This window comes from Toxorhynchites rutilus, chromosome 2, assembly GCF_029784135.1.
Source record: "Toxorhynchites rutilus septentrionalis strain SRP chromosome 2, ASM2978413v1, whole genome shotgun sequence".
NCBI lineage: Eukaryota > Metazoa > Arthropoda > Insecta > Diptera > Culicidae > Toxorhynchites > Toxorhynchites rutilus.
Genome location: NC_073745.1, coordinates 62,697,392 through 62,714,748, shown reverse-complemented (window position 1 = coordinate 62,714,748; position 17,357 = coordinate 62,697,392). Strand labels below are relative to the sequence as shown.

At 37.5% G+C, this 17,357-nt stretch overlaps 1 protein-coding gene across 32 annotated transcripts in view; it reads left to right on the top strand.

The window, feature by feature from the left end:
- LOC129766483 (patronin) overlaps nt 1-17,357 on the top strand; it is a 194,909-nt gene that overhangs the window by 83,605 nt on the left and 93,947 nt on the right. For all 32 annotated transcript variants that reach the window (XM_055767020.1, XM_055767017.1, XM_055767021.1 and 29 more), the window contains 2 exons: nt 15,819-16,130; nt 16,303-16,391. In XM_055767020.1, coding sequence (XP_055622995.1) covers nt 15,819-16,130; nt 16,303-16,391 — 401 coding nt within the window. The remainder of the gene's footprint in view (nt 1-15,818; nt 16,131-16,302; nt 16,392-17,357) is intronic.

Sequence of the window (17,357 nt, the reverse complement as noted above, 5' to 3'; positions counted from 1 at the left end):
CTTTCTTTCTCTCTCTCTCTCTCCCTTTCTTTCTTTCTCTCTCTCTCTCTCCCTTTCTTTCTCTCTCTCTCTCCCTTTCTTTCTCTCTCTCTCCCTTTCTTTCTCTTTCTCTCTCTCTCCCTTTCTCTCTCTCTCTCCCTTTTCTCTCTCTCTCTCCCTTTCTTTCTCTCTCTCTCTCTCCCCCTTTCTTTCTCTCTCTCTCCCTTTCTTTCTCTCTCTCTCCCTTTCTTTCTCTCTCTCTCCCCCTTTCTTTCTCTCTCTCTCTCTCTCCCTTTCTTTCTCTCTCTCTCCCTCTCTCCCTTTCTTTCTCTCTCTCTCCCTTTCTTTCTCTCTCTCCCTTTCTTTCTCTCTCCCTCTTCCTTCTGTTTCCCTCTCTCTCCTTCCTCCGTGAAAGAACTTCATATGTTTGAATGGGGTTTTTGACGTAGAACTACGTCTTTCATTAAGGATGCCAAATCAGAAAACAGGTCACGTTTTTATGAAATAAAGTTAACGTTAATAACTATTTCTGCCGCCAACGGTTTTTGACGATTTACATACCAAACGAATTGGAAATTTCCTAAGATTTGATGTATAGAATATATCACAATCCCCTAGTGTGTATATGGTTAAAATTCATGAAAACTATAAGCGTTTTCATTTTCCCGTACATTTGTTCCGCTGATTTGTGTGCTTTCCCGAACAGAGCTGTCAATAACGATCAACATATCGACGAGCAACGAAGAGGATCTCGCTGAGGCAAACTTTCAGTCTCGTTCTGTTTTTAATGCAATGAACATCGCTTGTTCTTCCTTGTTTTGCGTAATCACATGCGTCGTCACATGCCTTCGTTTCGGGTTGAGCTGTGGACGCGACCAAGTTATTACATTAAGGTTCTGAGCTACGCAATTGTGTGGGGAAGCATCAAGCTAGGTCGGCTACCCAGAAAATAAATGTTCTGGAATTTGGTCTGTGATTTAGTTTTGCATGGCGGTAGCAAAACTTTCTCCACTAAGGATGACAGCTGCGCTTATCTTGAGCATGGAAAAGTAGTGCAACTTTTTTCGAAGTCAGTAATATTAACAGAAGCATTTCTATTCAAAATGATGAGTAGTGTTTATATTCCTAGTAGCCTTAAGCCACCGATGTATGGTTCTGCATGCATGCTATGACGAACGCTTGTTTGGCGATTGGTTTACGTTGTACGAATGATGTCTAGAGGTGCGATTCCACTGAGGCAATACTAAATAACGTGTAGCATGATATTTGATAGTAACATGTAGCATGAAGTATTGTCATTGTTGTTGTTTCCATGCGGTGCTAAAGTTATATTGATGTAGTTATTAGATGTGGAATAATGGTGCTGGTACAACAAGTATATAATCGACTGTAGCTGAGTCTATGCCAATTGCGAAAAAGGCCACCGGAATAGCGTTCGAGATCAGCTAGGGTATTGTTCTGCGAGGGCAAGAATGAATCATCAATCAATTTTCGTCACAATAAAAAACATTTCAGGGCGATCAAACCATTCTACTAAACAGTTATTTCTAAAATTTCACAGCATTATAAAGTAATATGCGAAGTTATTAACAAGCGACACATATAATATAACAGCGTAGTTCTACGTCAACAATGCGTTTGTATCTTGGACACAAGCTCCTATAATTTTGTTTTAATATTTTGTTTTCTTATCAATTATCTTGAAATCATAAAATACAAATATTTATGTTCAATTCTACAGATGATCTGATGTTGGAATTTTTTCCTCTATCACCGATAAACCATCACTTAAAAACGGGACGTCTTCACAACCTTGCCCTCCATTAGCTGCTCCCAGAAGAGAAAGAAATCAATATTTCTCCAACCTGCTGTTTCGTTAGAGCCGCAGCAAGAGCCTAACACGAAAAGGCGACTGGCTGCAGCAAATGCAACAATCCCCCACAGAATGAGAAACCGCAGAAAATTCCGTTCTGTCCCAGTTTTCCTCTACTTTTTTTTTGATTCGGTATTTCTCTCTCATACAGAGACGCGCTGCAAAGGCGCTGTGCCCGCAATTATACGCCAAATTTTCAGCCAGCGGCGATCAACCAACCAACGGTTCAATTTATGCGGAACATAACACGAGCAGCAGCAGCAGCAGCAGCAGCAAATCAAGACCATTCAGAAGGCGCAATCCGTAACAATTGAATTTGTTGCATGAAAATTTTTCGAATTTTTGCAGCGATTGATTTGGCGAAGGAGCGCAGTGTTTTTGAAAAACGGGATTGAAATAAAGTGTTAATGAAAATGAAAAATCATGAGACGAGAGAACGCCTTTCTAGTTTAACTCTCTTTAATGTCGTGCCGTTATTTAGCTTGACAGACAGGTGGTCGTTTTTCGTGCTGTTGCATTTTCATAACCACCAGAACTACCTGTGTCCCCATGTAAACGCCTTGGTTTGCTTTCTTTTCCCCCTGAAAGGAGAAGGATATCACCAAATGGTGTTGTGTTTCATGACGGTAAATTTAGCTTCTAATGGACACGACAGTGTGTATTCACTCATTTAGCGGGTAGCGTTCTTGAATTTCCATTTCTCACATCACAAGGGCTGCGTGTGGGGTTGGTAAGTTCATTAAACCACTATGTTTCACACCACCAGTAGCAGTAGCAATGGAACTGCGTCCAAAGTCATGACCGCTGTAAATGGGTCGATCTAGTTAACAGCAAAAAAAAAAACAAGAAGGTTTGGCACGGGTCGACACCCGGGATTATCCTGATTCGTTCGGGGGTAGCAAAGTGTGCGTAATCGATTTTCCCCACCCGGTCCGAAGGACAGTAAACAGTAAATTGTGGCCAATCATGGCGGCAGAAGGTGCGCGAACTTCGCCATTTCGGTTCGGATCAGAGGTTAATGATTTCTGATTGGTCTGTGAGCCGCTTGTGTGTGTGGTCTGCGGGGGCACACTTTCCCTTGATTAGGAAAGTTTTCTGAATGAACGGTCTGTGCGGTGGAATGATTGGTATTGCTGTGGTTATGAGATTCGATAATGGCTTTTTCGTGGCTATCTGTCGATTCGGTGGCTTCGGTCAACGCCAAAAGCGCATCTGAGAAATGATTGGTCACGCAGAACTGATTTCAGCCGTGGGAAATTGCGGTTATCTCCACTTGCAATTGATACACAAGTAGGGATGTTCAAATTAAAATATTTCCCTGGGGTTGTCGTAAGATAAGGTATTGTGATTCTTCATTGACTAGACTTCTAGAATGACGAATTCATAATATCATCAAACGTTTTGCTTTCAGTCGGAAACAGACAATCAATCAATAAACCTCATTTAATGGCGGATAATCTCTGTTCGAAACCGAGAGTATTCGATAGTAAAATGAGTTTGAAATGGAAAATGGGAAGTGGTGTTTGTTTTTCCCCCATTTCAACACTCGCACAATACAAGTTATTATTACTACTATTACACAATCGAACATGGCAAAATGATTAACTTTTTTTTATGTTCAACTCACTTTGCACAATCCACGGATTCAACGGTCGTCATTGTTTTTTTTTGCATCACAACCATCATCATCATCTTCTTCTTCATGTTGCTTGCTTGCTCAGTTCCCAACCGTGCATTCGTCGTCATCCGTCGAATTGTTTCCAACTATTATACCATCATTTCTCTTTACCGCGGCTCCGGGTGCTGGAAAGTTATGATTAGTTTTTTATGCGCATCTCCGAGGGTGGAGCCTATTTTATCGGCAGACGTAACACACTCAAAGTGGCAATAATATGCTGCTAGATTCCAACGCTTTGTATAGCTCTGTGTGTCGCTGATTATCTCGATTACGATTTTGATAGATTTCCGTCGATCAAACGACGGAAGGGAATGATTGATAGGCACTGGTACCGATTTTCCCAATAAGTGTACCAGGATGAATATGATTCATAAGAAGAGGGATGTAATTATCGCTAAAATTCATATGATTCGGCGCACAAAACGCATTTGATTCGGTGATACGTTTGTTATCATAAATTCCGTTTGAATCCGTAGGCCTAAATGTATATCCAGTGAGTTACTGATGATAACCAACTTGCGAACTTGCTTTTAATTCATCAGTAGTATTCATCAGTAAACTTTCTTCCTTTCCTTTAATCTAACAATTGTTTGGTAGTTAACTGAGTCTTTGCTCGAACCAAAATCTAAACAAACTATGATCTAAAATATAATATCTAAAATCTAAAACCTAACATTCAAAATCTAAAGAATGAATGCTCCAAAATCCCAAAAACCCTCAATTTCCAGAATCTCCCAAACACCCAAATCTTCCAAAAACTATAAAGTCATTTAAATTTCTGAAATTTCCAAAATCTCTTGTGTCCTATAAATCTCTGAAATCTCTCTTGTAGCATATGTCTTAGAAATCTCTAATATCACTTAATTTCTCAAATCTTGAAAATATTCAATTTCGCTAAATTCTTTTAAAGCTCTAAAAATATCTCAAATCTAAAAATCATGAAATTTTCGACAATCTCAAAAATCTTTAAAATTTTAAGTCCTGAAAAAATTAAAAATCATAAAAATTTTGAAAATCTTCTTTCTTTTTTTCAAAATATATACAGTGGATCCTCGATTATCCGTGAGCGGATTATCCGCTAAAGCGAGTTTTGTACTATTTATATAGAGCTTTCCGAAATATGTCAGTGAGTGGAAGACTTTCGTTCTTTTGTTTTGGCCATGGCTTTTACATTATCGGACCACTGGTATGCAGTACCTTACAGATGGATTGTTTAATGATTTCTTTATCGGTAAACCGCAATTTTTGTTTTCCGAAGGGACCTTGCTAGACTATTTCGTGGATAATCGGGGTTCTACTGTTTTTTCTAATTCAGGCTCATATGGCATTAGCCTGAAGGGGCCGGGTGTTCAATATTTTGACCACTTTCCTTAATGACTATGTTAGAAATATATAATATGTAAATATGAAATATCTATATGTAAGTACTCGTGATTGATTCGAGGTTAGTTTTACAGTGTGTAATTGCGATATTGCAATCTCCCAATGCTCTGTACGTGTCACTAACACAGGATACTTCCTATTGGGGTGCAGTTGACCATCAATCAGTAACGCCCCCTAGTCTGTACCCCACATCTAGGGTGGTACGTCTCTCTCGACTGAAAAAAAATGTTGAAAATGTTTGGAAAATCTGAAAAATATTGAAAATCTTGAAAATGTTCTAATGATTCGGGTCTCAAATCTCTTAAATCTCACTTGTCCATAACTCTTTAAAATTTTCAATATCTTAAATCTATAAAATCTCTCTAAATTCTCATAAAACTCAAAAATCTCCAAAATCTACAAAAATTCCAAAATATTACATAATACACTCGACAAAAAAAATTAGAGGAACAGAATGCGAAGTCGGAAATTTCAAGTTATTTTTGACATGCTGTAACTTCGTGAAAAATAAACGCATACCGATGGGAGATGCATCATTTTGAAACTACAACTTTCAGTTATTAGAATATTTCTCGTACATATTTTTATCTTGGTGTTTGTAGGTGTAGTGGGTAGCAATATCGGGAAGAAATGCAAAATTGAATTTTCGTAATTTTTTCAAGAATATTCTGGACTAACACAATTTTTTGCCAAACAACTCAACAGCAAATCCAATTAACCTCATCAATCAGCTTTTTTTTGGTTTCAAGAACGTTCCTGTAGGATCTTCCCACACATAGATATTTCAGTTTGAATGAAAAATCACTCCTTCGTCTTTGATGATGAATTATTCAAAAAGCAACCATCGCACCGCAAATCGAAAGGCAGTTTTGAAAACTCCAATAAATTCTGCACAAGGATAATTTGTTACTTTGACGAAAAAACTCGTAACTTTCATTTTCATGCATTTGTAGGTACAAGAATAGTAAGGAGTGATGATACTCACACATATTCATACGCAACAAGTTCTAGCAAAATAAGTCTCAGGAACTGCAAGTTATACATTTCTATATTTCACGACTTTTCAGATCGGTACCACGGAACGGTTTTAAAATAAAGTGTTCCGATGTATGATGAGTATGATGATGAGTATATATAGGGAACCTTCGATATAACGTACCCTCGTTATAACGTACCCTCGATATAACGTCACTCGATATAACGTACATTTTACATCGATATAACGTACACATTTCCAAAGTGCAAAGGAAAAAAATTCAATTTTTTTTTTCTGATAGAACAATGAATTATCTGTATTGTGATGCTAAAACAAGTTTTGTACCTTCAATCAATCTCGAAATACAGCTGGTTTTGTGATTCCAGATTCTAAATGAATCAAGCTTTAATCAACAGTACGAAGGGAAACATCATGAGAAGGGCTGGCTTCGTCTTCTGATTGAAGTTATTCATTAACTTTACTAAAACAGCAACACAATAATGTATTATAGACTACATTTGTGAGTACTTCATTATGCTTCGATATAACGTACAATTTTGAAAGTGAAATGTACGTTATATCGAAGTTTACCTGTATTCGGGATAATATGATAATTTCAAATCAATTGCCTTCGATAGTTCCTCATTCATGCTACAAATGTGAAATAATAAAAAAAAAATTAATTTTGTTTTTTGAGATTGTCTACCTGTCCTATAAACAGTTTGAACAGGAAGACGAGACGCCTCTGGAAGTCTGTAAAATCTCTTAAATTTCGAAAATTTCGAAAATCTTTGAGATATGGAAAATTTGAAAAATCTGAAAATCTTAAAAATCCAACAAAATTTAAAAAACTACAAAATCTTGAAAGTCTTAAAAATTTTAAATGTCCCTGAAACTGTTCGAATTTCTGATATTTCTAGAATCTTGGAAAAGCCTACAGAAGATTCAGAAGAAAATCTCAAAAGATTCAAGTGTTTCAATATTTCAAGATTTCTGAGGCTTTTTCCAAGATTTTAGATATTTCCAAGATTTCAGAGATTTACAAGATTTCAGCACTTTTGAGGTTCAGAGATTTTTGATATTTTCAACGTATTTCAGATTTTCAAGATTTTGGAAACCTTTTAGATTTTCGGAATTTTTAATGTTTTTAAATTTTTTAATATTTTTTCCAGATTGCTGAAAATAATGCAATCTTGAAAATATTGAATATTTAAAATGTTTCAAAAATCTTGAAAACATGAAATATCTTGAAAATCTTTTCAAGGTTTTCAAAGCATTTTCTCAAGATTCTTAACACTTTCGATGTTTTAAGTTTTTTCGAGATTTTTTTAAAAATCCCTTCGAACTGAATGGTTCTTTTTTTCACATAAGGCTTACAACCCTTTTCATACTCCAGTATCTCTCACACGAAGGTGTAAAGTTGCTGATGATGGAATATATGGAATATAAAAGAAGAATTTTATGTTTGAATTTGACCTTTCTCACATGAAAAAATAAATTTATCCCGAATCTCTCAGGAGGTGGCAGACGATCATATTTGATGAAAAAAAAACTACGCATATGTTCGAATTTCAACAATGACAGAGTTTTTTTTTGTTTGTGTTTTGTTTCTGTTGTGTTTCTGCCTCAAACAGGCTCTACACAGAAAAGTACGCTACGGCAGACGATTCGGTTGCTTCCATTTGAAAAATGAAAAATGTATTACAGGATACAGTAGTGAAACATCTAAGTTAGTGGATTTAAATGACATTTTGGAAAAGAAAAATTAAAAGTTAGTAATTTTAATGTGTTATTAATTATTTTATTCAGAAAATATTATTTAGCTCGCTTATTCCTATCAAATTAAATTAAAGCCCTCTAACCGCTCTACAATTTGTTCTTTGACACCCAACTTCTATCTTTTTTAATTTCGCTGCAATATCGCTATAAGCAATTCCTGGTGAAAATTCAGGCAAAATCTTCAAAGATAACGATTTTTACCCCATTGTACGTATAACTTCTTGAATGGCGATAACGTGCCCTGTGGAACTTTTGCATTAACTAGCGTCATTTATTAATACTTATTGGAGATTTCTTAAGCGAAATAACACGCCTTGAATGTATTCTGAGGGGCAAGCTCTAGAATACGCGTGACCACAGTGCAAGTCGAAGAAGATTTCTCTGACGAAAAATCCCCCGGCCAGAACGAGAATCGTACTCGAACACTCGGCAAGATAATGTTAGACGCTAACCACTCGGCCACGGGTGCACACAACTGTACATATGATAGCCACTTGAATTTCACTTTAACGTTGAAAGGTTAAATTCTTTCTTGAAATAAGTCATATTTGAAATGCAAAAAAATAATTTTTTTTCAAATTGTATATAATCGAGTCCGGCCTGTACCATCATTTTCTCATCTCAACACCGCTCATATGGAGGGTATTGGCCATCTAATCTGTGACACCACCTTCTTCAAATTCCAGTACCTTTGACACAGGGGGCATACCATAGAAGGCAGATCTTCAGTGCCTCTTATTCGAACGATATAGCCCATATAACAGTTCGGCTGAAAATTTCATAAGGTTGTCGTCTAGATGGGGCCTCTTGTAAAAATCTACTTGACTATCACAAAGCATCATCTTTCAATGGATACGTGTCAAAATATGACAGCAATCGGTCGATTGGCTCGTGAGTTACAGCATTGAGAGTGAAGCAACTTTTGTTATTGTGAAAAAATGGAAAAATCCGAATTTCGTTTGTAATTGCATGAGTTGGGCTTCGAATTGCTTCCGCAATCCACCGTATTCTCCCGATCTGACCCCCAGCGACTATTTTCTATTCGCAGACCTGGAGAGAATGCTTGCTGGCAAGAAATCTAAGACCGATGGTGGAGTGATTACCGAAACTGAGGCCTATTTTGAGGAAAAACCGAAAGTACTACTTTGCACTATAAAAATGGTATCGAAAAGTTGCAAGATCGCTTGAATCGCTGTATCGCCCTCGAAGGCAATTATGTTGAATAATAAAATTGAATTTTGCAAAAAAATTGTTTTACTGTGTTACCTTATAAACTTTTCAGCCGAACTGTTAAGGCTCACCTAACCTTTTCATGCTCCACTTCTTACACTGAGGTTATACCCCTGTTTGATTAAATATCTACTGGAATTATAGACCCATCATTCACGCTCAGTCCCCAATAGTGTAAAACATGGCATCGCCAACGTCTGCTCGCACACCTTTTTTAGTCGCAAGGTGAAGCAACGTCTCGTCAGCCTACGTATGAGGTACGATAGAGAGCAGATTTTGGCTCCACTGAATCATATCTAGCCGGTTGTTCTATCAGAATGCGTAGTTCGGTGATTCAGACAGTTTGCCTCCATAGAGTTACATCCAGCGGATTTAAAGCTACCTGAGGTGTTGACAGTAGCTGATAAAGCATTCATTTTTCGACTAGAACGATTAACGTTCTATCTTCGCTCGCTCCTTCCGTTCTTCTTTTGTTTTGTTTTACGGTTCACTCATTTACATATCACGAGTCGCGAGGAAAATAACGGTCCACTGTGTCAGAGTCCTCTGATGACTCTGATGTTGTCTTGATCTTGACCGATTCATAAATACTTTCATCCGAATAATCGTTAAATTTATATTTCGATAAATTCTATACATCATCAACACAACGGCAACAGTATAACAATCGCCACAGATTTTAAATTTGTGAATTTATACTTTTACACCTGATGTATTTTGCTACCTGACACAGAAAAAGAAAATAAAGCTAACAGAAATTATTTCAATCACTTGGATTGGATACACGTCGCAAAACTATGATAGACTTGCTCGCCCAGGTCGAAAGTTTTTCATTCAACATTTGTTCCTCAATGGACGCTAATTTGTTCCCATTTGTTCGTACCGCCTACTGAATGACAAGATGACAAGTCTCTGAAATTGATCGTTCGTAACGAGTCGGTGCACTCACGCTGCACTGGTCATGGTGTAAAACGATAAATGTGGTGTATTACAGCACACATACTCATGCAGTTGAACCTTTTAGACGTGGGAGTAGGTAGGAAGTAATGACAGCATCGCTTTTATGCTTTAGAGCAAATTTTTGTCAAGATTTTCCTAGTGCATTTCTTCGCTTCTTTTATCGACTATTGTCATGGTTGGCAGGAAGGATGCTTTATTCTCCATGATACGAAGCTTTCCACGAGAATGTAAAACAATCTTCACCCTTCTAGGTGGCTTATGAATGCAGAACGAAAATCAATGGAGCGTTGTCGAAGCAGGAATTATTCTCGCGAGACAACGAGCTTACACATTTCGGTCTCCGCGTTGATAGCATAGCTGATTAATTTTCAATATCGGGCTCTTTTCGTGCCCCGTTGAATTCTACGCCATTCTATAGAAGGAGAAAGAGTTCCGAAGATGAAACGGAAAGAAAACTCGCTGAATTGTACAGTGATGGTGTTCGGGAATGTTTAATCCTATGTTTTATTAATGACTTCTGCAGAAGACAAGTTTTTCCGTTGAAAATTCAACCACATTGAACGAGAATTACATCACTGAGCCGTTGCGTAATACTGTGTATTTTTATTCCGTTTGTCGTTCCGTGCGGAAGATATAAATGAATTTAGCGATGCAAATTTGCGATCTCAATCTAGCCACAATTAAAAAAAATTAGCACGACTGGAATCACGCAAGATTGACGTGGGAGTTGATTCGTATATAGTTTGAATAATTCTTGAAATTATAGATTATTTATCTAATCCATTGAGTTGATTTGCGGGTCTTCTCAGTTATCAGGTAACTGCTTAATCTTTCGGTATCTGAATATGAGACTTCATGCGTAATAGAGTAGATTGTTCCTTTCAACTGCAAATCCGTTTGCAATGTTATGTAAACTGATCCGTCCTTCACGGTATCAATAGTATTAACCAACAGAAAATTATTCATTGGAAAAACGGGACTCATAACTTGGACCAACGGATTTATTCCATTGGAAGAATGTTTGGAGTGAGAATTGAACTCGAGACTTTTAACGTGAGAGGTACGGATGTTAACCACTACACCAGATCGCCTCCCTCCCTCCCTCCTTCCTGAATCCGAAATATCAATATACGTGAAATGAATGGTCACAGTGAAATTTGCATTATTTCAATAGTTATATGCTAGTGTATTCCCTTCTTCGTCGAGCCATTTTTGTTACATGAACAAAATACTATACACAAAATTGAGCATTCCTACGCCACATGATTCTCCCGAAATTCCCTTTTTATCGATATTCCGTTTGTCTTTTCAACATTTTTTTTTGTTTTTCCTCCAACTGAATGTTTTATGGTGTTACGAAGGTACTTCTTGTAGGTACCTTGTAGGTGTACAAGTTTGAAATCGGATTTTTTTTTTTGAGAAACGATTATTGCTTTGAAATGAAAAACTTCACCTTATTCAAAGTATTTTCCATTGAAAACTATACATTTTTCCCACCTCTCTGACATTTTGTGGATGCCACTCCAAAAAAACGGTTACTCTTAAGAAGAAAACAATTCATCATGCCATTTTCCCAAATTTCCGTAAAGTTCAATTCAAATTGATCATTCGCTGTCGGTAGCGAAACAGTATAAAAACAGATTTGACTAGTACAAAAATAGCCGCATTCGGCGAGTACAATAGTAGCCGCAGCTAGCACGTTTTTGCGATTTTTTCAAGCTCCTTGGTTTTGAAGTCCGTGTTAGGGAAACACATTCATTCCGGTATGCATGGAGGCCTGGGGAACACTAATGCCCCCGTCTTGCCTGTATTTGCAATGTCGATTTTCTCAGACTACTTGGATTTGAAGTCCGTGTTGGGGGAGACACATTCTGGTATGCACAAATGCAAGCGAGTACATAAATACCCACAGCTTCATCTATCTTTCAACAATAAAACAAAAATTAAACGGCGAAAAAATATTCATAACTAGAACAGTTACGAGCTAATGAAGTGAGAGGGTTAAAAAAGCCCTTCTGGTTTTTTGGAACCAAAAAAAATCGAATGAATTCTGAATCAGTGAAGATATCGCTATCGCATGAACCTCTGACAAGTCAAAAACATGTTTTTTGGCAAAATGGCGGCCGTTTGAAAAACAAATAGTGGTTTAAAAAGTTTTTTCTTACGTTTCCCAATTTTTTTGAAAATAGTAAAAATTGAAAAATATTATTTTTTAGATGTTCATGCGATAGAGAAATACCTGCAGACTGTTTCCATATAATTTTGACATTAATCAGTTCAGTAGAACTTGAGATATCGTATACGCCAGATTGAAAAAACTAGTTTCGAGAAAAACGTGTTTGAAGTTCAATGTTATGGTCGTAACAGTTTAGATATCGCATCACTAAAATGGCTCTAACTCGGTAAATAAAAGGATTTTCGATAAGTCCTTTCTAGGGTATCTTCTTGAATGCTGGAACTACAAAGATATGAAGAAATTTTTTTACCATTTCTGAAGATTTTCAGATCTTTGATTTTTTTGTATGTTTTGGAGGTACTTTTTTCAGATTTTAATGAATTTAAGAATTTAATTTTAGATTTTGAAAATTTCAAAGATTTTGGAAATTCTAGAGATTTTCATGGTTTTATCAGGATTTTCGGGATTTTCAAGATTTTGGAAGATTTGGGAGATTTGGAGAATGTTTAATATTTTTAATGAAAAGAAGAGTGCAATAGTGAAGAGTGCTCCCGTGGCCGAGTGGTTGGAGTCACACATTATCATGCCGGAGGTTCGGGTTCGATTCCGGGAGATTTTTCATTTAAAAAAATTCCAACTTGCACTGTGGTCACACGTATTCTAGAACTTGCCACTCCAGAATACATTCAAGGTGTGTTATTCGGCATAAAAATCTCGACAAAAAAATGACGCAAGTAATACCTGCGTTGAGAAGGCAAAAGTTTTGTAGGGAACTATATAGCCATCCAAGAAGAGACCTTGATTTCGAAAATTTGAAAAATTTCTGAAATTTTAGAAATTGAGAATTTTTTGAGATTTTGGAGTACATGGAGATTAGATAAAGACATTGGAGTTTTTAGAGGTTTAAGAGAATTTTTTCAAGATTTTGTAAGATTTGAAAGATTTTGGAAGATTTATAAGATTTTTGAGATTTTTTTAATTTTATGTTAGACTAACTGACCCGGCAAACTTCGTCCCGCCCAACATTTGTTTTTTGTTATCAATACCTTCAAACATTCGCGTTTTCTTGCTATGAGCAAGTTCAAACAGAACTGTTCATTGATTGATCTTTTAATCGACCCCGTTGAATTTACCTTTTTCTAACAAAACTCATCATTATAATATCAGATTATTTTCAGACAAAATTCTCGTCAAGGTTTTTCAACCACTTGCAAATAACATGTTCCTCCGTTACATGGAATTGATGTTTTATACAGAAAATATGATAGAAAAAAGACAGTCCTAAATCGGACAATTCCTTCCTCGAGTTCTGCTCTTGTCAACACATCCGGCGATCCTTTTTTTGGTATAGATAGAAGAAGATATAGGAGTACGTTTCTAAAACCGCGTCCTAAAACCTTCATACGCCAAATTTCGTATCATTTGCTTGATTAATTCTCGTGTAATGTAGAAATTTGTGTTTCATTTGTATGGCAGCCCACTTAGAGAGGGGGATGGAGAGTCTAAACACCATAGAAATATTTATTGCACCCTAATACCTCAATATGCCCAATTTGGTTTCATTTGCTTGAATAATTCTCGAGTAATGCAGAAATTTGTGTTTAATTTGTCACGGAGAGTAACTACGAATTGTACAGTCTATCCAAGCTCAAACTATCTTCGAAAAAAAAATGTCAGTGTACAAATAGTGTGTTCAAGTGAGTACTGAAAAAATATTGAACACTATATTTTTTTAATTTTATAAACTATTTAAAAAATAGACAATTTTATAAAATTATTGAAGGTTTTCATAAACCATAAAAGATGGTGTTTGTTCAAATAGGATTAATACGTTAAGTGCCATGTCAGTCATCGGTGACCGAGCTTTCCGTTCAAGCCGTGTCAGTCACCAGTGACTGCCAGTATACAATATGATAATAAAGGTAAAAATTGATTTTTTTTTCAGAAAACTTACATGACACTCAACGTGTTAATTAACATAATTGAAGTTTTCTGGAAAAAAAATAATTTTTACCTTTATTATCATATTTTATACTTCGCTTACTAAGCGATCGATCGTGAGTTCAAACTCAGGGCCCTCAATTGACCATCTTTGTGTTGTTATAGAATAACTACGTCGACGCAACCATCATCAGCGATGGAGATCGATCCACGGTGGAACAAAGATCGATTCATCCATACAACTGCTCTGCTCTGCAAGAAACATAGGGCTGCTGTTCTATAAATAACCCAACAATGATCAATATCAACTGTCTCCGCTGTCCGGTTTGCCGGAACAGATAGAATACCCTTACGCCGATATGGCTAACGCCTAAATGGCTACTACTACTACTGTGTAATTTACAATTTAAAGAAACATAAAACATATGTACATGTACACGATAAAAACCCGGCTCTGTTACAGATAAAATGCTAATGAGCCTAATAAATAAATAAAGGGGATAAAAAAAAATCATATTTCATGCTGTCAGTCAATGGTGTCTGACATGGCATTCAACGTGTTAAATAAATTTTTCCATCGAGTAAATTCTAATTTGCCAATATTGCGCTTCGCATTTGCTGTACACGATACCGGCGCGCGCGGCCTGATTGGAAAGTCGCTATAAAACCGCGTGACACTCAACATGTTAAAGCACAAGAACACTTGGAAACAGAAACAACCCAAATTATGCTATTTCAACGAATTATAAGCATTTCGCAATATGTTCTCGAAATTTTGCAGAAATCAGCTTACACAGTTTTGCTGATCAGTGTTTCAACCAAGGTGTAACGTAAGCACGACTGGAATGTGTATATCTATTTGCGTGGCAATCGCATTCAGAGCGGTTTTTTGTTTGTAATTCTATTCACATTCAAAAGACATGTACAAACAATCCGTGCGGTGTTAAGCTTGCATCGCAAACCATTGCCAATCAACAAAACACCATCGACACATCACACGCATCACATGATGGATGCACAAGAAGAACATCAATTTGCTGAAGTACTACTGCTTAGCAATGCAAACATTGGTTTTGGTTGCTGCACTTGATCGAAATCTTCGTACTGTGCAAAAATTTGGAAAGTAATGAGAGGTTCAAATAGCCGATATTCGTCTTCTCTAAGCCTTCATTATAATTTCTTCAACTACATGCAACCAAGTGTTTGTGGGACACTCTTCTGCAGATATAACATGATTCTATAGCGATCAATATTTACTTTTTTTTTGTTATGTACATTCTTCCCAAGGTCATGATGACAAAACAGATAAAAACGACATTACCAAAGAGTAGATAATTCGAGAAAGGCACACATAATTCGGCTCTGAGCGATTCTCCTTCCCCCACAATCACGAAACTGTTGCGACAAAAATCAATCGTGTGGGTTGGTGTATTGTCACAAACAAAAGAAAGAGAAAAATTACCTCTCCGGCCTTGTCATTTTTTGTACCCTCTGTGCCGCTGTGTACCGTCCGTCCACGGTCTCTGACATGTGTGACATCGTTGTTGTCATTTGTTCCGGTGGTTCTCTCCGTACACATGTATTTTTTCGCAACCAGCTCTCCTCTAACAATCACTATTTGAGTCTTTCGTTGAATACTTACGGACGACAAGCACACGTATCTCAACATACAAAGCACAAGGCTCTCCAACGTCGGCGACGTTTAATAGCAAACAAAACGGTTATGTCACATGATGAAAATCAATTCATCATAAACGGAACGAAACACGAACCGCGACTAACATGTGCGCGCTATAGAAAAAGTATTTTCTAACGTCGTTATTTTTTCCTCTTTTCTTTACAGGCCAAACAGCGCGCCTCGGTCAGGTGGCTCCTGTCCAAGGCGTACAACAACCGGGTACCGGAGCAGCTCAAGGATCCCTTCTATCGGGACCACGAAGGGCTGGACCACCTCAAGCCACAGATCGTCGTCGGGCTGGGCAACGCGTCGATCTACTGCCAGGTGCTGAGTAACATCTACTCCGACCCGAACTACCAGAGTCTGAACCACTGGTCAATCCTGCAGACGCTGTCCCGGAAGGGTGTGCCACTGAACGAATCTCCCGATCTGCCCCTCACGGAGACCGTTCTGATCCAAACGAACCCTCTTAGAATTGTGAGTACTGTTGTTGGGTGGCCCTTCCTTTTCCGCACGGCCACCAAGGTTGTTGGTTTGACCTTGGACTAATAAAAAGAGCGAAAAAAGAAGCCAAATAAAATGGCTAAAACCTTGCGACCGGTTCTCATTCTGCGTGTGCGTTTTTTTTTCTTATTCTCTTCGTTCACAGAATGCCCACATGACTGTGATAGAAGCACTGATGGTGTTATACGCTAAAGAAGTCGCTTCCAGCGGAAGAATTTCCAGCGCTTTAGAGAGGTAAGTGTTTTTCAAAACGAGAATTTGGACGTTATTTTGTTACCTTTATCTCGTGGATGGGGAATGGATAACGTATAAGATGACGACAAGGCAAACATTAATTGCACTTTACTTTGGCTTCTCTCGAAAAATTGGGCTCGTGAGAGGAACGCCTTGAGACGACTAATTAATTGGGAATGTGTATCAAGCTTTCACTTGGTTTCGCGGAAAGTTCGCAAGAGATCGGTTCCCATCAATGTCGTTTGACGGATGACGTTGATGCTAATTTTAAGATTATATTGCGATTCCACAGATTTTGGACGTGTTTTCTTCAGTTTCTATATGTTTTATATGGTTCAAATACGTAAGGTGCCGGTTACTTATTGGAACGCCCTGAAATCTAGCAATGTTAGGTTAAAATCAAAGTTCTATCTCAAGACTATTTCAATAGAAACAAAAATCCGTCGACTCTGTGAATCTTTGTAAACATGGTTATCCGTTGAATTGTTGTTCCAAAATAATCACCTCTTTTGACGTAGGACTCTGTCTTTAATTTATACACTCGGAGTAACTTTATGAAATTGAACAGTTGAGGCAACTGGTGATTCGACTTTGCCACCTGCACAACACAATCCTGATGTATACCAATGAATCTTCAGCGCAACGCTATGATACAAATACTGTACGCTTTAGTAAATCGTGCAGTAAAATTGGAAAGCGGCATTATGTAATTGGACATTCACAGCACTTCTCACTTCAAGATGGGCGTTTGATACAGTTCAATCCTTTAGATCACGATTGCTCTACTATCTCAATCGTTCGAAATCTGCATGTGCTGCTCGTTCCTCCTGCTCACAGCTGTTCGCTTTAGTGCATTGCTCAGGAGTTTGATTTGCATGCCGAATCGCCTTGATTGTCGGTAAACCGGAATCACTGGAATTTTTGCTTCCACACTCAAAATAAATATTTAGCTCAAATATTTATTTC